Here is a 26,891-nt window from a genome sequence, read left to right as displayed (position 1 = left end):
GCACTGGGGATGGGACAGCCAGCTTGCCCTGCGGGTTTGCTGTTTGTAACTGCTGGAGTGGATTTACCTCCAGAGCTTTCCCCCCGAAGGTCTTGCTTTATCAGGTATATCCTCCAGACATGTACTTGTACATGAATTTGTACTGAATTACTTGAAGAAGCCTCCATCATCCACATGTCCATCATCCACACATCATGGCAACCACCTCAAACCAGGATGTTGTAATAACCATGCTGGACTCTGCATGGACGTACAAAAAAGATGATGTACACTGACAAAAAGAGGATATAAACTAAATGGCTAAGATGGAGGATCCTAGCGGCCAGAAAACAAAAACTTTTCTAGTTCTCACAGCAAATCAGTGACAGAAAAGGGGAAAGAAGCCACTTTGCCTGCTCCTTATTCATGAAGACCATTGCTCCACTGTTTGTATAGCGGTTCGTGTATGCAGGTTCACAGGGCACTCTGCGAATCAGCTCTTACTAAGTTTATTATTCATGTTTCCTCTCTGCCGTTCAAGATCATCAAGGCCTGCAACACCACACAGGCCAATCTTTAGTCCAAGCTATGCGAAAATCTTGCATATTATCAACTTTCTCACCCATCCTTGTTGCTCTCTGAGGAACTATTCTTAGTCAACCATTTCTATGAGCCACACTGCTGCCATCCTCCCAAGCTGTCCCAACCCGCTGTCCCAAGAGCAACAGGCTGGGGAATATCACAGCAAGTTTTCACAACCTTTGTTTTCTTTAATTTACAACTGTACTGAGCAATCTTTTCTTGTGTTTTTAATGTTTGCAATGGATAGCAAAGACATATCCCAGCAAAGTTGTGGTAGCCACAATATACCACGCCCAGCCTGTGTGCGTACACCTGATAAACTGCAGCAACCCAAAATCCCTGCAATAGTTTTGTGCAGCTGCTCTCTGCATTTTCCCCGGCATTGACCCCTCCTCTCTCTCACCACTCATGCTGCGAGGGCCCAGGACACAGTACCGCCAGCTCTATCAGCCCTGATAATGACCTGTGCCTGGTGGCATCTCCATTTACAGGACAGACTTGGGGCCCTGTCCACATATCCTACATTCTACCCTTCCGTGTCTTTCATCTTCTACCTTTTTGCAATTGTCATAGTTTAACTCCAGCCAGCAACTATCTACCACCCAGCCGCTCGCTCACTCCCCCCCAGTGGGATGGGAGAGAGAATCAGAAGAGTAAAAGTGAGAAAACTCGTGGGTTGAGATAAAGACAGTTTAATGGGTAAAGCAAGAGCTGCGCATGCAAACAAAGCAAAGCAAGGAATTCATTCACTCCTTCCCATCGGCAGGCAGGTGCTCAGCCATCCCCAGGAGAGCAGGGCTCCATCATGCATAACGGTGACTTGGGAAGACAAACGCCGTCACTCCCAACGTCCCCCCCTTCCTTCTTCTTCCCCCAGTTTATATACTGGGCATGACGCCATACAGTATGGAACAGCCCTTGGGCCAGTCTGGGCCAGCTGGCCTGGCTGTGCCCCCTCCCAGCTCCTTGTGCACCGGGCAGAGCACGGGGAGCTGAAAAGTCCTTGACTGGTATAAACTCTACTCAGCAAGAACCGAAACATCAGTGTGTTATCAACATTGTTCTCATCCTAAATCCAAAACACAGCACTGTGCCAGCTACTAAGAAGAAAATTAACTCTATCCCAGCTGAAACCAGGACAGCAACATTGACCTTATATAAATCACCTTTTCTGTGCAGCTAAAATTAACTGCCTATAATGACGACAGCTTGTTACAGGAGATCTGAAAGAGAAGCTGCGTGTCAGCAGGAGTAGTCCTAGTCATGATAACCACAAAAGCCATCATCAGAGTAGCCATGATCCTAGTAATAATGACATGAATAAAAATTCTTGTGTCAGCAAGGGCTCCCTAGTGCTACCACAGCTATAAAGTAACACAGCTCGTGCAGGCTGGTCCAGCCCATTCGTACAGGAGCCAGTCTTCCCTACAACAATCCACGTGCTTTAAAACTGCCATCAGTAGGACACTAATACACCTGTGATCCTTTTATTCTCTACAGGGAAAGACAGACCTCTCCGGAGGATGATCTAAGATCCAAGACGTTTTCTGCAATCTCTAGAGACATAGCCAAAGACACCTCTGCTCCCAATTTAGATACATCAGTGCAGGTGGGATGAAGCCAGCCCTAATGCAGACGAACCCACAAGCAGGAGAAGCCCAAGCGAGAAGGCTCCAGCTTGCCTGCAGGCTTGTCTCAGGAGGCTCTTGGTGTCATTAATCCACGTGACTGCTGGCTGGGACAGAAGCATGCTTTGATAAAAAGCTGTGCCGGCACACCAGTAAATAGCTTTGATGAAAGTGCTGCAGATACCACAACATGTAATCAAGTGCATAAATAATTTGTTATACAACAGACCTTGGAAAAAACAAATCAGTTGATTATTAGTAATAACTATGTATATTGCAGCATCTTATCCCCGGAGGCCCTAAAAGAGGTCAGTTGTGCTGAGCACAGAACACTGTTAAAAAGCAAAGCTGCCATAATATTTGGGCATCTGAAACCAGAATAAATGAGGGCTGCACAAGCCACTTTATAAAAAAGTAAAAATAAGTACCAACAATACAACAGACACATGAAAGTCATTTAGTGAACATCTTTATCAGATACACAGCAACAAAGAATAGCTCATTATTTCCCATAAACCATATCAAACCAGACTTTTCATTTTCCAATAATAAACGCTGAGCATTTCCAAGATAATTGATTTCCCCTTATGCTTTCCTTCCCATTCCTGATGCTGATGGTTCGCATTCAGAGTCAGAGCAGACTATGCAGCTCTGCATGCACATCAGCTAAGACAGAACAGCTCCTTCTATCATTTTTTTCTTCTTGTTTTACATGGTATCAACAAATGAGATCAGCATCAGATCTGCATTCACAGAAACATGTCCTCTTATCTCATGTGCTCGTTCCTGGGTCAAGAAATTTAAAGCTAGGCATTGGGAAAATAACGATTGCCTCACTTTTTTTTTTTAATAAAAATGGGACTCCTATGTCATTTTTACTTCTATATTCACATTAAAATCACGGATTCAGGGAACTACAGAGCCAAACAACACAGCATCAAAAATGTAACAACCATAAGACTCTTGCTGCTGTGTATTTAGGGAAGAAATAAATCAACTTCTTTTTCTCAACAAAACCACATGGAAAGAAAATAAGGGTCTACTTACACTGTACAATGAGCTGTACCAAAGCTTCTCTGGGTTTCACGTTAAACCCGTTGTATTGGCTGGTTTGGCACCTGTAGGTTCCCGTCATCTCCCTGGACACGTTCACTATCCTCAGGATCCCATCGTAGCTCTCTGTTTGCATCGCCCCGTCTGGCATCGCGACCTCCTTGTCTGCTCGGGACCAGAGAATGATGGGCTTGGGCTTCCCTGTCACCTGGCACTGCAGCTCGATTGTGTCCCCTTCCCGGGTGACCAGGGGTGACTTTTCTTGAGGAACAGTCAAATTGGGTGGGACTTCAAAGGAGAAAAAGAGACAGTTCTACAATTAGCGTTACAGAAACATCAGGTGGCTTTCTTGCTTGTACATTCATAATTATATACAAAGAATTAATTTATACAGACAGCAACGCATAGCGACTGAATATATTGGAAGACTGTGTAATGCTACTATGTTTATGAGATAAGGTGCACAGCTGCTTGAAGTGGTTAAAATAAGATTTAACAGCCCCAGCTATGACACTTATTTGCCTCCCTGCGCATCTCTGACATGCCAATACGCCGTACCAGTGTCACATCAGCGTGTCCGGACCACCAGTTGCAGCTAGCACTTTATCACTGCAAGTTATGGCTTTCCTTTTTATGAGTATTTGGCACTAAAACCCCTTTTTTATAACAGACTGGCTGCTGATTTTATCCAGCTCGTAATGGCCGTGCAATGAGGAATAATCCTGCCAATTCAGAAATCTGCTCAGAATTCAAGACCTGAAACTGAAATGCAGTTGGCGTCTTTCTGTTGTAGGTTTATCAAGGTGGTAGAGATTTGCATTAACAAATCTGGAAGAAATATGTGAACAACCGTTTCCAGCAGGAGTTAGCCTCTTGGAGCAGGAATACCTGGCGCTGCTACACAGCGAGCTAGTGATGCCCAAGGACCCATCCTTCCTCCTCTCCGCAGTCTAACAAGAGCGAGACTTTCTAATTGCCCCCAGTGCCTCTCCAAATTATCAGCCACAGCTCTGAATCACCAGTCCTCAGCAGCAAGGAGAAGAATGAGCTTGCCACAGAAGAGATGCTGATGTGCAAGGTGCTTGATCAGGACAGAAATGCCACAGCATCCCTGGCAAAGGCATCGGTGTTTGCACGATACGCATCCCAGTCAGTCCCATCAGAGGCGGCCTCTCTGCCTCAGTCATTTAGGTGACAGCATTTGATAATTACAAAGCCCTGCAAGCTCCGCTGGCCTGACAAGAACAGTTTTGCCATGTCCAATTATTGTTCCCACCTCATCACACCTGTGTTGGGTTTATAGCCAATCTCTTACTCCTCTCTTAGCAGAACACAAACAAAAGCTCTGTCTCTGAAGCTGCCTGTGATCTCCAGATCACACACGGTGCCTTCGGCACCGCGGACCCTTGCTTAGGGGGAGGGAACGGGCTGCTATGTGGTGGGTGAAGATATGGAAAAGCCTGATTTAAACACTGCCCACCCTCTCTTTCCTTTTGTGCCTTCTGAAAACTTGGCTGCCCTTATGGGTCTTCTGTTCTGAAACATGTAGAGAGATGCTTTCTGTTTTAACAGTCCCTCCTAGGAGCATTACCTCTCCGTGCTGTCCTGCCCTCAACTACTTTGCTTGAATGCCAGGACTGACAAAATACAGCCTGCACCATAACTCCTGTCCGCAGGAAAAAATAACCAAAGGCTATTTTCAGGCCCCCAGAGACAGAAACAACAGACTTGTACCAGTGAGAAAGAGTTCCAGTTTTCCCCTGGGATCTACCCTGTGTCTATGGACATGACAAGACTGCTAGGAATCAGAGTTTAAATCAGGGACTTTCATAGGTACCAAAATGTTGTTTTCAGCTGTTTCAAAGGCTTTAATAGCTCCTTCTAAATCCGGTGGGACATTATCCTGGTTTCAGCTGGGACAGAGTTAATTGTCTTCCTAGTAGCTGGCATAGTGCTGTGCTTTGGATTTAGGATGAGAACAATGTTGATAGCACACGGATGTTTCAGTTGTTGCTCAGCAGTGCTTACAGCAGTCAAGGACTTTTCAGCTTCCCATGCTCTGCCCGGTGCACAAGGAGCTGGGAGGGGGCACAGCCAGGCCAGCTGGCCCAGACTGGCCAAAGGGCTACTCCATACCGTATGGCATCATGCCCAGTATGTAAACTGGCGGAGTTGGCTGGGGGGCAGCGATCGCTGCTCGGGGATGGGCTGGGCGTCGGTCAGCGGGTGGTGAGTGGTTGCGTCATGCATCACTTGCTTTGTATATTCCATTATTATTATTATTATTTTACTTTATTTTATTTCAATGATTAAAATGTTCTTATCTCAACCCATGAATTTTCTTACTTTTACTCTTCCAATTCTCTCCCCCATCCCACCAGCATGGGGGGAGCGAGCGAGTGACTGTGTGGTGGTTAGTTGCTGGCAAGGCTTAAATCACGACAGACATGCAGCAGTGGAAATAACTTTTTCCACAGGAGAATAAAGGAAAATTATTTTATACTTCAAAAAAAAAAAAAAGAAGAAAAAGAAAAAGAAAAAAGAGAAAGACTGCTTAATAAAACATTCCCAACATTAATAAAACATTCTTTTTTTTCACTTATGCTTGTGTGTGCCATACCAGGTCCTCAGCACAGACCGGTGCCCAGGAGACCTGGATCACTTGGAGGGATCCCAGAGAGCCACCCCATGAAGATGCCCAAAAGCCCTGGTGAGGAAGGGCTGCAGGACACGAGATGGTCCACCCCAGCGAAGGGAGGGTGGTACAGAGCCATGACAGCAGTCTTGTCAGAGCTCTACCAGAGCTCAGAGAAAAAATACAGAGGGAAAAGGGTGCTGAAGGCAGCGAAGGACGAGACAGAAGGAGCAGACGAGTGCTGCTCTGGTCCTCTGAGCTGTTCTGACTGCATTTCTCCACCAGCATGTGCCCTTCCCTCTCCCTCATTTCTACATCCCACGCTTTTGCTGTGAAGTACACGGTGCTTGTGCTGGACCTGCATCAGCCAGGTGCTTGCGGTGGGACTCCTCTACCTTCTCTCCTGAAAGCGAGCACATCAAATAGATACCAAATGGCCACTTCCTAAACCAATGCTCTATGAAAACACAGACTAAACTGGGAAAAAGGTATTGTTCCAAGAAGAAAAATACAGTTTAAAGAGAAAGGTTTGAAAGCACACTGTGCACTGCCTGCCTGCAGGAAGGAGCCTCCTTCTGAACGTTTTTTCCAGCTCACCTGGCTTGTGGCTTCTCAGCTTAGTTCAAATAATACACAGCTCTGTCTGGATCAGTAAAAAAAAACATTTACTTTGTCCCTTCTACCCTGGGCAGTGGATCTGCTCCCTGCTGTGAATGTGCTTTGATCAAAGCATGTCCCCGTTGGTACGGATGCTGCAGGCTCCCTCGTAGCTCTCCTCTCACCCCCTGCCCCTCTGGCACCTCCAGCCGCCCCGGGGAAGCACAGCCTCCTCCCGTCTCAGGGATTCACTGACCGTGAGAACGTGAGGCCAAGACCAGGGGGTCACTGCCCTCAAACAAAATACCTGCTATCAAAAGGGAAAAGGTCTGCTGTCTGCTATGTACCAGCCTACAGCTCTATCTACAGTTCTGCTTGGGACCCCAGACGGGTCCAGGACATGAGTTTTCCCTTTGGTGGTTGTCCGTGTAGACCTATTTCTGGACACATTGTGCTGGCAGCCTGTTCCAGATGCCATCCTTTCCAGACTGCCATCAGAGCAACAGGTCTGGACTATAAAATCACACCCTGTCTTAGCCTCAGAAATCACTCACTTTCTGGCTGGGGCAAGGGCTGTAACTTCTCATCTCAAGCACTGAGCCAGGAGCAAGACTTGCCTTCGGCACAGCGAGCGGTCCTGTGCAAATACTGCCTGTGAAGGCAACGCATGATGGGAGAGAGACAAAAAAATGAGAGAGGAGGCAGCAAAGCCAGCTTCACATGTGGAGGCTGACCCAACCCTGCACTTGAAACAGGGATGGGATACAAATAAATTGAGCAGCTGTTCCCCAGATATCCACAACGTTCTTCTGGTTTAAGAAACTCCTTCACTAAGCTCATCACGGGAGGAGTAAACAGAGACATGTATTCTGTCCATGAGGTGGACCCAGAGAGGAAGGGGGGCAGAGATGTACGAGTGCAACTCGGGGCTCACGAAGATTTGCTTCCCATGCAGCCATGCTGTGGGGATGCAGGAGGGCACCAGCCCTGAGCTCCAGCTGTGGGAGCCTGCCAGCTGTGAGAAACAGCATCTCAGACCAAGAGGCAGGGGAAATTCAGAAATTTGTACACTCAAAGCAAACTATGAAACATATAAGGAAGAAACCAGGAAAGAATACACCCTGCTTCTCATGGTCACATGTAGCTTCTGGAGGCATTTGAGAGAAAGGAGAGTGAATGGCACAGGACATGCATCGGGGGCGGGGGGGGGGGGGGGGAGAAAAAAAAAAAGGCATGCCAAAAAGGTCCTGTGCAACTGTGAGCAAGTAATTTACCCTCTCTTTAACTCAGTTCTCTTTCTGAAAAATAGAGATAACAGTACTGCAAAAACTGCACACTGCCAAGATAAGGACCACAGACTACGAGGTCTGCAGGCAGGCTGATAAGATAGGCTGTATCAGTACCCCAGATGGAGAGATACCTTAAAATACCCTGACTCATCTTCTCCTGTAGCATTTTGCAACACAACCAGTATCTGTCACATTGTAAGCCAGCCAATATATTATTATGGTTTACTGTATTTATTAACGTTCATGTTACTGGAAACAGAGAAGGAGAGAGGAGGGACACGGCTATCTGTTAAAACAAATCATTTCATGGGCAATGCCATAAATAAGAAGCCTGGCTGCAGCTTTCACCTATCACATTTGACTGACAGTGCCCAAGACAGTGAGCTCCCACAAAGTATTTCTCTGCCCCCACCAGAGCGGTTATGGCCACGGGACCCCCTTAATTCTAATGCTGATTCTCTACTAATTAGGAAGAAGGACAGCATTGCATCTTTGCTTAGGGAGGGGTTTTGGTAGGGTTTCCCTTTTTATACCCATATATTTAGTTTCACAAACTCGTAGGTGCTTAATTATCTCTGAGATGTCTATTCGGCTGTCAAATTTGGCTTAAATTAGCTACAGGGTCAAAAAATAGCAGGGGGTGTGGTGGATTGCGACACACCAACTGACAGGAACTGGCAGCCTGATCACGTATGACTTGTTTTCATAAGCAATACAGCTTAAAAAAGCCACAAAAAAAAATCAAATCAATGCAATACCCACAGAGAAATCAGGAAGATGGGGGGGCAAGGGCAGATGGAGAGAGCTAGAGAATTGAGGAGAAAATCATTCGAAGTTTTTCTTCCCTTACTACGACCCAAGATGTAGGGAGGCCCCGGGACCAGGGACCAGGCGGCTGAGCCTGCTGTGGAGGAGGGCCCGGCAAGTCTGCATGAGTAAGGGTGTAGAAACATAGAATCATAGAATCATTTAGGTTGGAAAAGACCTTTAAGATCATCAAGTCCAACTGTTAACCCAGCACTGCCAAGTCCACCACGAAACCATGTCCCTAAGCACCATGTCTACCCGTCTTTTAAATACTTGCAGAAATGGGGACTCCACCACTTCCCTGGGCAGCCTGTTCCAGGGCCTGACTACCCTTTCAGTGAGGAAATTTTCCCTAATACCCAATCTAAACCTCCCCTGGCACAGCTTGAGGCCGTTTCCTCTCATCCTATCACTTGTTACTAGAAGCAAGGATGCCTGAGCAAGGGTGCACAAGCAAGAGCAAAGGTGCGTGAACAAGGCTGCACAAGCAAATATGAATGAGCAAAGATGATGATGTGCACAAGCTAAAGTGCATGAGCAAAGGTGCAAGAGCAAAGGTGCAAGGGTGCGCGAGCAATCGCGCACAGACAAGGGTGGGCTAGCAAAGGTGCTGCCAGTGGGGCAAGTGGAGGGGGTGCCAGCCAAGCAAGCAGAAGTGCCAAGCAGATGAGCAGGGTGCTGCCAGCTGTGCCAGGGTGCTGCCAGCTGTGCCAGCCTCCCTCTCCTGGCAGGTGCTGCTGTGGCACAAGCAGAGTCTCCGAGGGGCTCAGCGCTCCTCACTGAGGCATCGGCATGTCTGCTGCAGCACCAGCTACAGAGCCTGCTGCAAGTAAAGGTCAATTCTGTTCCTGCTTGTGCAGAATAATAAATTAGCTAAACCCTATATCTGAAAGAATGAACATTACCTTATTTGTGCAGCAAGTGGCTTAAAAAATACGTTCATACTCTTAGCAGTTACATCTGTTTCCTAAAGTAGAGGGTTATCACTTGAAAAACAAAAGCTTTAGTAACACTAAAGTAGCACCTACTTTAAAAACACATACTATTATCCTTTGAAATTGGCAGAGGTACACACATAAGAGGGCTACTCAAGATATATGTCCACTCCTGGCTCTTAAATAAAATGGTCTGAGACAACCTTTGCCTCCGAAAGTCGCTGACTCACCAGGAGGTCAGATGGCAGAAGGTATCACTGTAGTCTTGTCCTCTTATTTTTTGTTAAACTGCTCCCTAGGCAGACACGTCTGTCTGTTATTGGAGATAGGAAACCAGACTGGACCCTTCCGTCTGACCTCCTGTGGCAGTTCTACTGTAATTCCATAGGATCCTTGATCCAGCACAGTCACTGTGTCTATAGGAGAATGGGGACAGGAACAAAGTAGCTACTTCAAAGAAAAAGCCAAAATGCGTGAGCCTAATATGTTTCTTCACTGCGTATTCTGGGTAGACACAATCTAGTTCTAGTCTACTCTACATCTTTGAAATCCTGATGGGCCAAGTTACTGTCCCTATTTTGAACCTCCAGATAGCTTAATTAATTGCCAAAGAGGCAATGGCAGAGGCAGAAATCTGCTTACACAGAAATCATTCAAAGGGGCAGAAGACGACCAGCATGAGAAGGCCAAGGAGGCCCTAAAAGTGGTGACCCCATGGTAGGCTTGGGAGGGGACAGCATGACTCCTGAGCTCTTTGCCGGGGGTTACAGATGGCACGGGTGAAGTAGGGGCTACTGTCACTTCTGTATTTCCTCGGGTGCCTTAAACAGGCAGAAAGGAAAGCCGTAGCCCTGAAGCAATGCCTGCCGATCTTAGCAGTGATGGGGAGGCTGTGGGCTGGGAGGAGTTGTGGGCTAGTGTGATCAGGCTGCTTAAAACAGCCTAATGGTAATAACCAGTAATTATAGGATAAAGAGGAGCAAAGGAGCATTCGAGCTGCATATCAAGACATAATCCATATTGGAGATTACTCAGAGATAATCTCCCAAAAGAAGTGTTGGAAGTCACATTGTTCAAGTAATTTAAAACCAGCCTGGATAAGGAATATTGAAGAATCTGCACTGGCTAGGAGATAGAGGTGAAATTATTTGCGTATCCTCCTTCTCTAATATTTATGAATTTGAAGGTCTGAATCTCTAGTATTAATCATCCTCTGCCAGAGACATGCATTTTGGTTCCCGTTCATGATTCATACTCTTTATGTGATGGAAGGTTTTTGTTAGAAAAGGGCAGACTGAGCTTGGGTATAGGGAGCTGAGCTGGTATACAAAATGTATTTGAGCAAGATCATTTAGCCTTCGAAGGGCAGCAAGCGATAATTATTCAGGTTCTCTAGACATTTCTGTAAACAGAGACTAAAACTGCTCAGCATACTCTCAACGTGCATTTCTTTCAGAAGAAGTGTTGGGGAATACCGGGGAGCATATGCTGAAAGGATCTCCAGAGGTGAGAAAAGAGCCCTGGGGGAGACTGCTGATCCAGCCAAACGATTGGAAAAGCAGCTGAAGTCAAGAGAATTTACTTTACCCTTTCCATGGCCTTTCATCACCATGAAAGAGGATCTGTCTAGTTGCTCATGTGGAAGGTAAATCGAGCAACCTGTAAGGAAATCATGTCTCGATTTCACGGTCACTTTCTGTTCTCATTGCTCCGGCTGCCTGTGTGCTGCCCTGCCCTTATGCAAAGAAGAGAAAGCACCGCAGCCCATGTTTTCTTGGGCACAAACCACTTCTAATTGCAAATGAAGACATGAACATCAACCAGAGATTTCATGGTGGGGGCCTGTATAAAAGATCTGCTTAGACAGTAAAATAATTCCACAACCAGTTCTTATACCTCAACATATTTTAATACCTTAAAACACCACCTTACTCTGCAGTCAGACTCTGAAGAGACACATTTTAAGCCCAGAACATACACAGCCAGCGGCAAATTAGCCAAATTAGCTTTCAGTGATCTCGCAGGAGTCATGCTGAGGAGCTCCATGAGCCATATGCAATGCGAGATGATGAGCCGACTCCACAGCCCTCCGGAGGAGAATAAAGAGACTCTGCAATACGTGGCCGCTAAAGAGGGCGTCTGCTCCCAGAAACCCAGCTGAAGTCAATCCGTGGTGTCTGAACACATCCCAGAGAAATCAGATTCCCTGGGATGAACCAGGTGCTGGGGAGGGAAGGGGCTGCAGAGCAGGAGATGGCCTGTCCTCACCCCCCTCCCTGCAGGAGCAGGCAGCCAAGCAGCTCGGCCAGCCATGCTGCAAGCTGTGTGGCGGGAAGGGACGACAGCTCCCAGGGACAGAATTAAAAAGAAAAATCTCTGCACATTAAGTACTAAAATAGAACTATAAAAGAAAAAGCTTTTTAACAAAATCCGGCACTTATCTGTCCCTTCTGTTCACCTATTCCTTTCAAAGATAAACTCCAAAGATAATGGCTCACAAAAATAATCAATTTACTGCAGTAATAAAATGTCTGTCTATTTTCTGGTATGTCTCAGGGTTGCCCATGAACGATTGCTCTGGACAGTGCTTAAGGTTTACAAATATCTTAATTGGACCACTAATTATCTCACAAAAAGCATTTTTTCATTATGCAAAGAGGCAGTACTGTGATTTTAATAAACATTTACAACTAAAATGAAGGTCTCTTTTATGTATCATCAAAGGACGAACAAGATGACCAGAGGACACATACTTCACAAACAGATCAAGGCCACGTGTCCTAACACATCAGCCTGGACGTTTAATTAATTCATTATTTAATAGATAGCTGATTAGCTTAACAGGGAAGCCCTCTTATCATACTGCAGGGAGGCTACACAGCCTCATATATACTAGTTCTTCAGGAATTTCTCTGCCTGTCTCTGGCAGCAGTTGTGTAAAACCCATTCTATCTGTCACACGATTAGCCTCAGAGATGGAATAGGAGACCTGCAGGCCACCAGCCTGCCCCGTGCTCATGCCCAAAGTCGATGACCGCCTCTGGGACGTGCCTACCCCAGGGTACCCGGGGTGGTACAGGCTCAGCACATCTTCAGGTTCACCCAGAGATGAAGAATTTCATTGACATATTTGCCATGTAGGACATCTAGTTGTGCCCACACTGGGTAGGAATGAAACAGCAGAAAGGACTCTCTTAGGAAAAGAAGGGTGACCATCATCTCCAGCCCAAGAGTATCAGCCATCTCCTCCATCCAGCCCTTCTAGGAGCAATTCAGAGCAGTGCGGCCAGAGAGTAAAGTAAAATAACCCCCCCTGAAATAACAACTCACTTCACTGCACAATACTACCTCCAGGGGGAAGATGAAAAGAGAATAAGCCAGAAGTGACAGATGTTACATCTCTTACTGTACCGATACTGATTTTAGGGGGATAAAGACAACGTAAGAACCCATACTGAACAGAGCAGACCATACATCACCTAAAGCCTTATTCTTCCTGCTTTGAATACAATATTTAAGGCAGAGAAAAAGATCACTTACAAAGACTAACACACTCTCCTGATCCACCTCTCTTTTTTGCTTACAATGAGCCTATTTTACCGGGGTTTTTTCTTGCTGTTTTAACTTCTTCTGCCTTCAGATTCCCCATGACATGCGTGCACACACACAGAAGAGCCATCCCGTCTTTCAGTAACATTTGCCCAGGGTTGGTTTTATGGATGACAGGGCTTTTATAGGACAAATATTCAACATTTGAGTCTTCAATTCCACTATTCAGTGACCTACTTTATGGAGATGTGGCAGGGGGAAGGCTGCTAGGGGATTACTTCAGGTCCATTTATATAAGATACTCAGGACATAAATCTATGCCTTTTCTGCTGAAAGTACAAAATGTCAAGGGAAAAATATTCCTGCTAAAGAAATGCAATGCCGAGTACGGCAAGAGGCTGGCATGTCCCTTGCACTGCCACACATCCCTTTCCAATCTGCTGGAGGGACAGAGGAGACCTAACCATCTCCTTCCTTACGAGGTGACACAGTCCCTCCTGCCTCACTCTGTGACTCCAGGAGGAACCTTGTGCACGTCAGGAAGAGAGAATTCTCCCCAAAACCAGCAAACAGACACACAGCACTATATTAACATATCTGTGCAAGTCCTGGCATTTGGAAAACCATATTTGTGCCTAGGCCTTATGTTCATAATTACCACAGCAGTAATGAATCTTGATGAATCACTAATGACCTTCAAAAAGCACACTGAAACTATTCCAGCTTCCACTTAATCGGGTAACGAAGTCATACAAATAGGCAGAATTTCTTTTAAGATGCTAAATAAGGCTGATCCCAAAATACTAGTTTTTCTTCCCCCTTTCTGATTTTCTTGAGTGTTACGGGACAGTAAATTTAAGAGCTGACATAATTCATCACTGCCTGCAGAAATTGTGACGAGCTTATAGGTACAGCCATCTAATGGATGTTTCCAATAAACCCCATCAATTTCCCAAATGATTCCTCAGCAAGTACAGATAATATAGCAGTTACTGTCTGCCAGATGGGCAATGCATGACTGCACAAACGTCACTGTCCACTTCACCCTGGCGAGCAGGTAACAAAGTTTGTATGCAACTGCCATCCATCATGCCACACTCAGCTTTTACCCTATAATAAACCTCTCAGTTCTTTACCTGTTAGTAAGATATGCATTCGTAAGCTTGAAGAACATGTTTCTTTTGGCCCAGAGGCAGGCTGCTCCCTTGTCCACAAATCTGTTGGTTAGTGTTTCTATTCTTACAGTCTTCATGGGATAATTGAGGTGGGAAGGGAGCTCAGGAGGTCTCTAGTTCAAGTCCCAGCTCAAACCGTGGCCAGATGTGAGGTCAGACGAAACTGCTCAGGGCTTTATCAGGTCTTCAAAACCTCCCGGCATGGAGGTCCCACAATGCCTCTGCTTCCTGCTCGGACATCCTCATGGGGAAGAAGTTGCTCCTTATACCCAGTCTGAACTTCTCATTTCAACTCATGCCCGTTGCCTCCCACCTTCCCAGTACACACTGCTGTGAAGATCCTGGCTCCATCCTCTGGATACATCCCTTATAGGCAGGGGACAGCTGCTGTTAGGTGCTCCAGGGCTGTCTCTTCTCCAGGCTGGACAAACCCCCTTCCCCCAAGCTGCTCTTGACCATCTTCACGGCCTCCACTGGACTTGCTCCAGTTTGTTGAAGCTTCTTCTGCATCGGGGCTCCAAAACTGGACACGGTATCCATTGGCCTCTGTCACTGCCAGGGCACGCTGCTGCTCATGTCCGCTCGCTGCCTACCAGGACCCTGCAGAGCTGCTCCTCAGCCAGGCAGCCCCAGCCTGTACCACTGCAAGGGAACAGCCCTCCACAACTACCTCCCCAAGCTCCTTGCATTGCTCCAGCATAATCATTCTGAAGTTTACTGAAAGTCCATAAAATTGCGCAAAATCATTTCAAGAGTTATCAAACAAATACTTCTGGTTTACACTTACGAAATTTAGCAAAAAGAAGTAAAATATTCAAGGATCCCTGAACAATAACACAAATAGAAAATAAATAGCAAATAATAAAATAAGAACTAACTAAACTAAATAAAATTACTGTTTTCCTCCTGACTCTCAAGGTTTGTGTGTGTGCGCATTATGTTTCAGCGTGGGACACAGCAAAGGTGAACTGCGTAAATGTTGACTGCTTGTTCACTTATACACACACAAATTTCAACTATCAGTGAATGCAACTCTCTGCATCTCATTTTCCAAACACACCTTATGCCCAGTCCACCTCTCCAAGCCATGCTTTACCAGTTTGGCTATAAAGATGCTACAAAAGACTGTGCTGAAGGCTTTACAAGGCAAACAGCTTTCCTTTGCCTGCTCTTGCCCACAGAGACAGTCTTTTTATCACAGCAGTCAACCAGGTTGGGTCAGGCACAGTTCGTTTCTGATAATCCATGCTGGTTGTTTCCAGTCACCTCCTAGTCCTTCATGTGGATTGACATGGCTTCTAGGAGAACATGCTCCCTGACCTTCCCAGGGACGGAGGTGAGGATGACTGGCCTGTACTCCCCTGCATCTCCTTCTTGCCTTCTTGGAAGATGAGCTAAAATTTCTGGTTTTCCAGGCTTTGTTGGATCTCCTTAGGTCACCACGACTTTTCAAAGATCATAAAGTGGCCTTAAAGTGACACTGGTCAGTTCCCTTAGATACCTCCTATCCAGTCCCATGGGCTTATATATGTCCATTTTGCTGAAGTGGCCCCTAATTTAATCACATGGCTTTATTTCCTAGGCTCCTATCCAAACCACAGGTCAATCCTGTCTCATCTCCCTGTTGTACACAATATTCTTCATGAAACCCTTTCAGTAGGCACACCTTCCAGACTCGTGTCAGAAGTGATGTGGCACTCAAGCAGGATCCATGGTACCAGTATCGTACTGAAGGTGGAGGGCATGTTCATGTATTAAAGTCTAGACAATAATTTAAGTTGTAAGAGAGATTGTTTAGACATGACATGTACTTGCAAAGTATTACTGATGTCATAAAATTTGGAGAACAGAAACGTGGATATACTCTTTGAGAAAAAAGTGTGTATTTAATCTTTTTGAAAAAGTCGAAAGTATATACTCAAATGTGTTTGGTAAAAAGGGGTCAGAAGATGTCTATTAAACATTTTACTTCCATGCTATAAAAATGTTTTTTAATGTATTCTTTGTCATCTTACTTCTAAACGGCATACACCATGTGCCTTACCCCAGTGAATATCAAGCACAATCTGAGGAAAAAGCACAGCAACGCTTCATATAAAAGACAGGATGGATAGTAGAGGATGTAAGTCAACTATTGGGGGGAAAAGTCTATTAAATCTATTGGTTACAAACCAGCTTTTAGCAATGAGATAAAGAAAAGCAGGCAATTACTATTGTGTTACATATTCCTACTCCATAGTAGAAATAACAAGATATTTATTATCAAAGTAATAGCCAAGGCTCTAGCTCATCAAAGAGAGAGACATTTCAATCACTGATCTAGAAACACATGTAATAGGTACCTTAAACTTTTTGCCTATCAGGAATAGCATGATCCACCAACATGCAATGCATAATTTTTAAGGAAAAAGAGCTCCTTCTTCCATACTTGGCACTTGCTGTTTGATTAGAGTAGCTGGAAGGATTCAGCTTGGTTAACGTAACACCCTCCTGTTCTCTCCTTGTAATTTCCTACCAGCTATTTTTTCATTACTTTGGATGCCTTGAAGTCCTAAATAAAGGCCAAAGTCCTTTTATAGAAGCAATAACTTTTCTGACAGTAAAAGATGGCTTGTTTGCGTAAATCGAACATTAGTGTGTTCTTGGGAGAGTGCACCTCACGACACTTATTCAGGTTTCTGTCCTTTAATCAAAGCAACTCAGCCCCTGATCTAGGGTCTGCTCGGATATCCCCATGGTGAGAGGTGCTCTGTGTATACACCTCTTTTTTCTATGACTCAAGGAAAGCCATAGTTTGGCTATGTTGAAGTAAAACCGATATCAAAGAAAGCCGCCTTACCTGTACTGCTGGAGATGTTGACATCAATGCTGATATCCGATATGCCACCTCCCTTCAGAGACGCAACACACGTGTACGTCCCAAAGTCAGTGAATTTCAAGTCAATGATGTCCAGGTTTGTGGTGCCAGGTGAAACGTCGGGGTCAGTCTGTGTGATGACCATCCTTTCAGAGCTTCGCAAGGGACGTCCATTTTTAAACCAGCTAAATGTAAGCTCTTCAGAAGGGATGGCTTCCACCTGGCAGGAGATTTTCACCTCTCGCCCAATCTGGATGTTGTCGTCTTTGTGATATGGGTCAGGGGTGATCCAAAAACGTCCTTTTTTTAGGGCTGAAATATGACAAAAAAGTTTACTATAATAAAGTACCAATTTTGCATAGTCAGACTTCGCAAAGACTTGCTAGCTCATGCTTCACCTTACACCTGCATATGATTTTAATAGGTCCTGTAGCGATAGGACAAGGGGTGATGGTTTTAAACTAAAAGAGGGTAGATTCAGGCTAGATATAAGGAAGAAATTTTCTTACGATGAGGGTGGTGAAACACTGGCACAGGTTGCCCAGAGAGGTGGTAGATGTCCCATCCCTGGAAACATTGAAGGTCAGGTTGGACGGGGCTCTGAGCAACCTGATCTGGTTGAATGTGTCCCTGCTTATTGCAGGGGGGGGTTGGACTAGGTGATCTTTAAAGGCCTCTTCCGACCCAAACCATAGTATGATTCTATGATGCTCAGGAAGTTACTGAAGCTTCCAAATGCACACATTTAGCACATGGTGAATTTTTTGTAGGATCAAATCTTAATCAAATATCATCACAGATTATACATTGCTAAAGTACTTGTCATTTCCAAAATGAAAAATAGGAAGTCACAGCACCTAAATTAGGCTGAGCTGCTGACAACTGAAGAGCAACCAAAATAATTCATGAATCTTCAGTGTTTGTTACCTGTCTCTGGAGGTACTTACAAGCCCTTCCTCACTCCCATGCTATCAGAGCACTGAGAGAAAGGAAAATAGAGTTATCAGCCTAACATCACTAATACAAGCAATAGTGTCACCTCCAATCCATCTGGAAACAAACATGGCCATGCAAAATAGCTTTGTGCCAGCTGGTTAAATGAGAAAAGGTAAGCACATGCCTGAGGCTAGAGCCTGCCCTGGTTTACATACCCTGTTCTTTCCCCGTGGCAGCCTGGAGGGCTCGCTCCGTCCCTGTGGCTGCCCGGAGGCAGGCTGCCTTACCCCACCGAACGGCAGAGCATCGGCGGCCAACTGCACTGCTTTGTTCAGGTGAGCAAATTGCTACCAGCTCTAAAAGTTAAGGGGGTGAAAGTACATCTTTAGGTCTTAGCATGGTCAACAGCAAAAGGATGCTCTTCTGAGATATAACCACGCAGGAGAGCCCATCATGAGCACCTTGGTTGCACTTCCCTGGCTGGGTCTTGTCAGATGAGGAAAACCCATCCCGTACTCGCAGGAGCAACCTGAGGCTGAAGGTTGCGCACACAACTGAAAGAAGAACATTATCGCTTCGAGAGGCACAGTGTATCCCAAGGATCTCTATCTGTGTCCAAGACTATTCAAGCCTGCAGTACAAATTCAATTAATTGTCTAAACCACAGCAAAGCAGAGATAAGGTAGTCTCAGTGTTTCAGATGGGAACCTCAAGGCAGACAAGTTTTTTCGAGGCCATTTCAAAGGTGGGCTCAGTGCTCAGGAGTGCCCTACAGCCACGTGGGGGCACAGCCACTCTGGAAAACATTATTCCCCACCATCTCCCTGGCGAGATCAGCATCTTTCACTAGCATTCCCTCATCAATCTACTGCACAGGAGCAAAATAATACTGCAACTCACTTACCTGATTTTTTTCTTGTCACTCTTTAAATGAGCATAAAACTATCCAGAAACTATCATCATTTACACCAATAAAGCGATTGCTCTAAAGCAGTGTTGGTATGATGCTTATTTTTGGAAAAGTGCCTCAGAATCGGCCATTAAGTCCTTCAAATACACATATATTTTAATGTACTGAATATAAAATGCCACTTACACAATCCCAAGATCCCTCTCCCTCTATATATGCCTGCGTAAGTATGTATGTATGTTTATACATGCTATCTCCAAATGGAAAGTCCCACAATGAAAATATCAGTTAGAAATGTTACAAGCAAATGCCCAGGTTGAATGCGAGCACTGGAAGACCAATATTTAAATCCACCATTTCTTGTCATTGTGCTGATTTCTATTGAAAAGTTTCCCATGTTGCCCTGTTGTCCCCTCCTGCTCTCTCTGCCCCCCCATCCATGCACAGTGCCCCACATGTGAAGCATTTGAGTAAAGGACCCATTTGCAGCACTCTCCTGTCTGGCCTCATATATTTACACGCTTACAGCCAATGAAGTGTGACGTTGTTGCAAAAGACAAAGGCTATGAGCTGAAAATTTCCCTGGATCCCAAACTTCGGGTAATACGTACTTTCCACTTGCTGCATACAGAAAGCGTAACAACGTCAAATGGAAATAGATGTATGAGGCACCAAGCACGCTAAGAAAGCACGGTGTGTCAGCTCCTTGCATCTCTACAAGTGGTGAAAATGCTCAGTCAGACTCAATTTTGTTAGCTCAGTAGCTCCTTGAACAAAACAACTCTTTGGAGCTTGCAAATGCCATGCTGAATTAGGACTTTCAAAACTTTGAAAAGAATTAACATTTAATTAATAATCAGGGTTTTTTTCAATGTGGGAAAAGAAGCATAAAATCTGGCTACTTGCAGACACCCCTTCACGCATGGTCTGAGAAACTTCTTCCATTGAGGAAGCCAGCCCTTTTAATCAGAGAATGAAAAAAATGTTAACATTTGCTGTGCTCATCAGGTATGGCATGAAAGGCATTTGTCTGGGTGCTGCTATTTAGTTTTAAATGAGTATTCAAGAATCCAAGTGGTTGATGTGTTTTTAAGAATTTATTATTATTTCATTTCTTTAAGGAAGTTTCATAAGTTTTATCAAGATTAAATTTGCACCAAAATGCATTAGTCTTCACTGAGCACCTCTCATTCCCTTTTAAAAGCTGCAGCCAATTCCCCAGAAAGCAGAATGAACACGCGCTTTGATTCAAGAGATGAACCATACATTGTATGACAGTTGGAAACTGCCACAGCAAGTAACTTTGAAACACAAACTGAACTTTTTTGTTTGAAAATGGAAGAACAAACAATGCTTACATACACAAAAAACCAGTAAATATATTATGCAAATAATTTTCAAAGAGGGAAAAAGAAAAAATAACTCATGATAGGCATGATGAGCAGTACATTCCAAAGAGAATTCGTTGCTAATAACCTCAATAAACTATCTCTATTTCTTAATTTTTCTCCTTTGCTTCGAGTGCTCATGCCGACCATTTCAGCAGTTTCTCATTCCTATAAAGGAACAACAAAGTCTAACAGAAAAGTCACATTAACTTTCATCTGTCCCTTGCTATGGCTGGTGCTACAATACCATCCATAAGCAAAGATGAGGGGTACAGAACCTTTGGGCCATAAGCGACTTACTTCATGGGCCAGGAAGGGCTCCACTCTCTGGATCATGGACTAAATTACAAAAACAACTAAGTTTTGTGGCTGTCGCTTGTTGGTTTGGTTTTATGCAGGCTGAGCGTTACCAGAAGTAACTGGGCTGGATCATCCAGTGTCCTGATCTGCTACAGCAAGCTCTAATCACCAAAGAACTGCGCAGAGCATATACCTGACCTAAGTATTTTTCCGTACATCCAAACACAAGGAGTTCAGAGGAGGGCTGTGACTCAGTGCACTACATGGAAAAACGTAAGGGAGTTTCTAGAAATTCTGAAGCGAAGGAAAAAGTCTCTTTGCTCTATTCCCCAAACAAAACCTCTTAACATCTCTTAAGCCATGTGAACGTACACACTGTATTCATTAGTAACAGCCACAAAATCCCCACGTCAAACAATCCAACAACTGTGTAACTACAACTTCTGGTTGAAAGTCAATGTATTGTTTTTATAAGCCCATTCTCTAAGACTCCACAAACTGCACAGCTATCAGCATTTTCTTCTGTTACCAACAAAATCAGCAAAAAATTTGACTTGAAAATACAGTGTCTTTTCAGAGTTAAGATCATTAAACAACCCATATCAGTAAATCCTTAATCTTACTTGGCACCAGAATAAACACAGTGATCTCTGCAATTAACCTGTGTATCTTGGAATTTCTAACGTGCCACCAAAGAACATGAAAATCACCATCCATACCTGGAAGGTGTCCTCAAGAAACCAACCACAGGTACCCAAAGACATCCGATAGCCACAGCCATGTGGAGCTGGAGGACAGTGGGAGCAGCGAGCAGCATGGGACCATGATGGGCAGACACTCTTCGCTCTGACCCAGGACCTGGGACTATGGTCAGAATTGCCCCAGATGTGATGGTGCTGAATTGCTCAATATTTGGCCCAGAAGCAGCCCAAAAACTAGAGTGCCTCTCGTTGGAATTCCTGGTGAACTTGCTCCACCATTCATTTTCAAGGATGGAAAACACCGCAGTATTGCCACCACTCGTAAGTAGTAATAAACCTTCCTTCCCCAAACAATGAAAATGGCAGTAGCAGTTATGGTGCTACAGCACCTTAGGAGCTAGAGCTCTTTCGTAGGAAGGGGAAATTGAACCTGGATCTCCCACTCCAGACTGATGAGACTCCAAATCACTTCACATACTGGAAACTTCCTAACCTACCAGGTCATAAACCCTTCTGAACAGATGAACCACTCTCAGGTACGCTGTGATGGAGAAAAGGACTGTGTAAGTCAGAGTTTAGGGTGCTCTTGGCTGGCAGAGACAGGAGGGGCTGGGATGACCCTGCTCAGGTCTTCGAAAGAAAAGTTATTACAGCAATGAAGGGCCCCATTAAGCTACTCTCAGAGCCAGAACTAACAGAGCTGCCCTTGCCAAAGCAACATGGGGTCAGTAGACCTCTTCAGTGACCATGCCTTCAGCAGTCTTGGGAATACAAAGCTGCTTCTTGCAGGCAAGAAGGTGTACAGTCTTAGATTCATGTATGCTGGATGCCGTCTCCAAAAAGATTTCAGACCTGATTGATTTACATTGTGTGTCATGTACTGACCTCTTGGGAACACCTGAGTTGAGCCTGGTACAAATCCACGAGGTAATGGAAAACCGATTTCTGTATGTATTCTGCACATGGGTTTGCATACATGGTCAAGACCCATAAAACAGTGGTTTAGCTTATCCTCCTGTGTAGGTTCTTGGACCATAATTTCCAAGCATCCTCCTAAAATGTCAAGAATATTGAAACATGCAGTGGATTCTGACTCTGTTTTTTTTACTGTATTATCGGTTATGTTTGAGGCTTCATTGGAAGGTTTCCATGGGGTTAGATATAGCAAATAAGAGAGCCATAGGGTTAACCAGCAAAACGTGAGAGATGGTGCTGCAGACATGCTAACCACAGCAGCATCCCAGCAGAGATTTCAGAATATAATCAACACACAGGGCTACAAAAGAGCAACAAATGTGCAAATAAGTCTGTAACTGCACTTTGAGACTCAGGCAAGTGCCAGTCTTTCTCCAAAGAGACCTCAGAGAACTATGATGTGATCAAATAAACAAAGATGAAACAATTTTTGTCCTCAAACTCCTCACAAAAATGTCTTTGCCCTCCCTCATTAATTACATTTCAAAGTAATAAAATGCATTTCAGTATCTCAGCTAAGGTCTATTTGCATTCATCAGGTTAAGTTGCATCTTCCCACCCCCACCCAGATCAACCCAAAATGCTCCTTTAACGCACCAAAATGTTCATATCTTGTGAGTGCACATTTCAGGATATACGAATGGCATCAAACACCGTAACTGAATACATTAGCTGCTTCACTATTTGCAGGCGTTGACATAACAACTATTGGCCACCGGCTGCTTCCTAAGCTGATGCAGGACATTAGGGAATGCTCAGCTTTGTGTTTGCTGATGTTTGTGTCTGTGCGCAGCCTGCAGCAGCAGCAATATTAAGTAGTAGCAAATTACTGATTTTAACCTTGACTGAGCAGCTGGATGCCACATGAGGTCCAACCTCTGTGCACTCACCAGAAGTGGCTTCGACTAATTTTGATTGTTCCCTTTCACATTTTGTTAAGGCTTGTGAGCAATTTTGTTTTAACCTGTTCCCACTGAACAAGATGAGAATATCACCTGAGAGTCTGCCAAGCAGATATAAAGATTTGCACGTGTCTTGAAGCACCACGAGTACATTTGGGAGGTTTGGTGAACTCGGCACCCGGCATGCCACTTGTTTCTGAGCACCCAGCACTGGCATTTTGACAAGTAAGTGCCACTACCTTCACCTCCAGATCCAGCTCGCTTCCAGGATCTTCCAAAATCACTGGGCTTTCTGTGTTTCAACTGCATCCCCTGGGTCAGGCAAGGCACAAACCCCTTCCCAGTGCTCAGATGTTAAAGGTTTCCTTTTCACATGCATGAAAAAGAGTTTGTGCTAATTGGAAAGATTCTTGACTTTATTTTTAAGACCAATGGACTGCAGAGAAACAGCAAGGAAAAGACCAAAGATCTGATCGAAAGTTCACTACAGTGAATGATGGTCCTTCCATGACTACTATGTGCTTTGGATTAAGTCCTTTGCCTTGACTTCTGTTTCACATCAAAAGAAAAAAAATCAGAAAAAGCACTGTGGGAACAGCTTGCTTTGAAAGTGAGCTGCAAAACCAAGCTTCATTCTCTAGAAACTCCAGTCTGTTAATCCAGACATAGGCTGCTTGCTTTAGAAGACTGAGAAGCAACTCTCCACGTTACTGCCGTGATCTTTGTACCAAAAGATGATTACTGGGATGATTCATTGGTTCTTGAGAGAAAGATATAAAGCAGGCAGCGGGTAAAGAAAGTCAACTCTTATCACCAGCTCTTGCTTCAATCATACCAGGTCCCTCATTTCCTTAGAGCCTTACAGATGGGAAAAGCAATCCTGCTTTCACACAACGGCAATTCAAAAGATTCATAGCCTTACAACAAAGATTTTAGATAGTCCCTAACAGACTTGTAAAGTGTATTCGTAAACCTAAACCTTTTTCCTAATCTGTCAAGACATCTTGAGAAGCCAGCTTTTCTCATTGCATGCTGTTGCTCGTACTTGTAGTCTTTGCTGGTTCCCAGATTTTGTAGAGGAAAAAAAAGACCTCAACTCTCTTCCCCTCAAGGAGCAGTTCACTGATTTTGTTTGCAGCTGTGGAGGTGTCAGACACAGCTCACTGGTGCCTGTCCAGGTTTAAGACACCAGCTTCATAATATAGAATTTCAGGAATAAAGAAATACAGCAGTTCATTAAATACACAAGTTCAACATACAGAATGGATGTATTTAATATATGTGGAGTAAGCACCTGGATCTGGTTTGGTGGATTCCATGACTAACACATGATCTTTATAAAATCATAAGTATCCCATCACTGAGAGAAAAGGAAAAAATAAAATTACTTGCCTCGCTGTTGTTAAAGGCACACAAAAACGTATAGTAGAACATCAAGTGATGTTTTACTACAGGAATTCTGAATTATTTATGCTCCCCTGAAATAATCTGTTTCAAACCTGAACACAGCAGAGAAAAAGGCACATTTCAACTTATGTCATTACTCTGATGCATTATTTCTGTGACCTGAGCTTTACTGTATTACAATGATACACATAATTAATTGCAAAGCAATCACAAACTTGGACTAATAGGCAGATCTTCTCTGTTAAGTAAAAAAAGATCTGTGTTTAAGTTGGGTGATCATGGGCCGCCAGTTTCCTATGAGATAGGGACCATGCTACCGCGCTCCCTTGCAATGCAGGCAAACAACAAAACAAACATTAATACCTCTCGGTGCTTTCTTAGACACCTGTTCATCAAAGCTATCACCCAACATCTACACAACTGGGCTGGGTTTCAGATTTTTTTATCTGAATGATTAAATAAACCAATGCCTGAAACAAAGGCATCTGCTCCAGTACCACACCTCGGGAACTGCAGTGCAGCCCACATTGTCTGGTTTATTTGCTTTTATGTGAAAGCCCAGCATAAACAGATTTCTGTACCAAATAAAAAGTCATTCTCACTGAAGAAAGACTCATGGAAAACCTTCTCTAATGTTTCTTTCTTCATTAACATGTCTACCTCTATCAAATCAATAGAAGCAAAATAAAAGTTCCTATCATAAGCTCCAAAGAAAGACAAAGTCTTTGTTTATTTTGGCTGTGGGCGACAAAGCTGCACTGTCTTCAGCATTCTACAGGATATTGCCTTAAACTATTTTATCAAACAGCTAAGCTGAGTAGAGACAATTTAACAACTGTCCACAATCTTTCTCACTGGTGAATATCACAGTGTAGTCCATTAAACTTCATTCTGTTACATTAAAATAGGTTTTGACATTACTTTGTGTATGTGGAACACTGAAAACTCAAATTTGCTTTTGTAAACCAGCAAAATACTTGAAAGCAAAATAACAAACTCATTCAGTATTACAGTCTTCTAGCCTAACTCTAAAAAAGAAGAGCAAAACCACACTTCACCTAACAAAGTTTGCAGATATCAGCTCTCCATAATGAAAGTTGATCTGGTTTGTAACATCTGTACAGTCTGCACATCGATTCTGGACACAGACAAGCCTACTCTGAAGCGTCTTGCACACAATCACTTCTGTTTCTTTCTGATGAATGACTATCGTCCATCATACTCAGCACTGTTATGAACATGCAACCCTGTCTGGAAAAATTCAATAACAAACAGAGGACCACGTTTACCAACTAACAAATTCTAAAGCCACTCTATTCTTCTGTGAACCTCACAGCCACACCAACACCTGATGAAAAGCAATGTCTCAGCTTAGCTTCACATCCAAACATAGCTAAGATCCAACCTGGACACGTGCTTCATGCCATGCTTCAATGAAGCAACCTGTAGCCAGGTCAGGAGTAGATAACTTTTCTCTAGTGAAACTGGACCTCATGACGTGTTGGTGGTTTTGAGTTTGGAGCAGGGTGTGACTCTTGAACAATAAGGAATAGGAAACTTTACTAACAGGATGCAGTTGTTGAAACGGTTGCATAAACACTCTGTGTCCAGCTGGTGCTTTAAGAAATCAATTTTCTAAACAGCAAGAGAAATAAGAATAATGATTTGAGGGAATAATATAAACAGAAGGAAAAAAAAAAAAGAAAACAAAAGTAAGTCCAAATTCAGAGTTACTTAAAGAAGATAGATTTAAGAAAGGCTAAAATATACGATTAAAGGCTCATACATCTGCTGGTCACTAATTAAAATAATGGATAAAGGGAAGAAAAGCTGCAGTTCACAGTTCCATCTGCAGTTCCTCATGGTCACTGTGCACTGAGCACTCCTAATAAGACAGCACACCAGCAGCAAATTGAGCTGCTCAAGTAGCAGCCTTGGGTGCCTGGGCAATTCCCTCTGGATATGCTAAGGTTTCTGCAAGTCCTTCTGTTTCCTCCTTCCACTGTTCACCTTTGATTTCTTGTGCTATTCTAACACTCAGCTACTATAATCACAGTTTTCTGTTTTTTTTTTTTTTTTTAATCAAAGCATGATTAAAAGGCAATAGACACCTCTTTCCATCCAGATTTTGCTTTTTGTCTCTGGGCTGTCTTGAAAACCATCCTGCACCACAGATCACACTCTCCCTGGGGTGTTTAAATGGGTCTCAAATAATGTCATGGCAGATGTGGCCTGGCAGGGTCTGCAAATCCACCACACAGACCGAATCAGTGCACATTTCAATGT

General features: G+C 44.1%; 1 protein-coding gene across 1 annotated transcript in view; it reads right to left on the bottom strand.

The window, feature by feature from the left end:
- The window catches only part of MDGA2 (MAM domain containing glycosylphosphatidylinositol anchor 2), a 388,481-nt gene that overhangs the window by 131,311 nt on the left and 230,279 nt on the right, over positions 1–26,891 (bottom strand). The window contains exons 7-8 of the mRNA XM_087746923.1: positions 17,069–17,398; positions 3,237–3,530 (exon numbers count right to left, since the gene is read on the bottom strand). Of these exons, the coding sequence (XP_087603049.1) occupies positions 3,237–3,530; positions 17,069–17,398 (624 nt within the window). The remainder of the gene's footprint in view (positions 1–3,236; positions 3,531–17,068; positions 17,399–26,891) is intronic.

Source organism: Nipponia nippon, unplaced genomic scaffold, assembly GCF_047370975.1.
Source record: "Nipponia nippon isolate SJK-2023a ecotype South Korea unplaced genomic scaffold, ASM4737097v1 scaffold_11, whole genome shotgun sequence".
NCBI classification, from domain to species: Eukaryota; Metazoa; Chordata; class Aves; order Pelecaniformes; family Threskiornithidae; genus Nipponia; species Nipponia nippon.
Note: the sequence above shows the minus strand (reverse complement) of the source record. Positions and strands in the feature narration are given on the sequence as shown.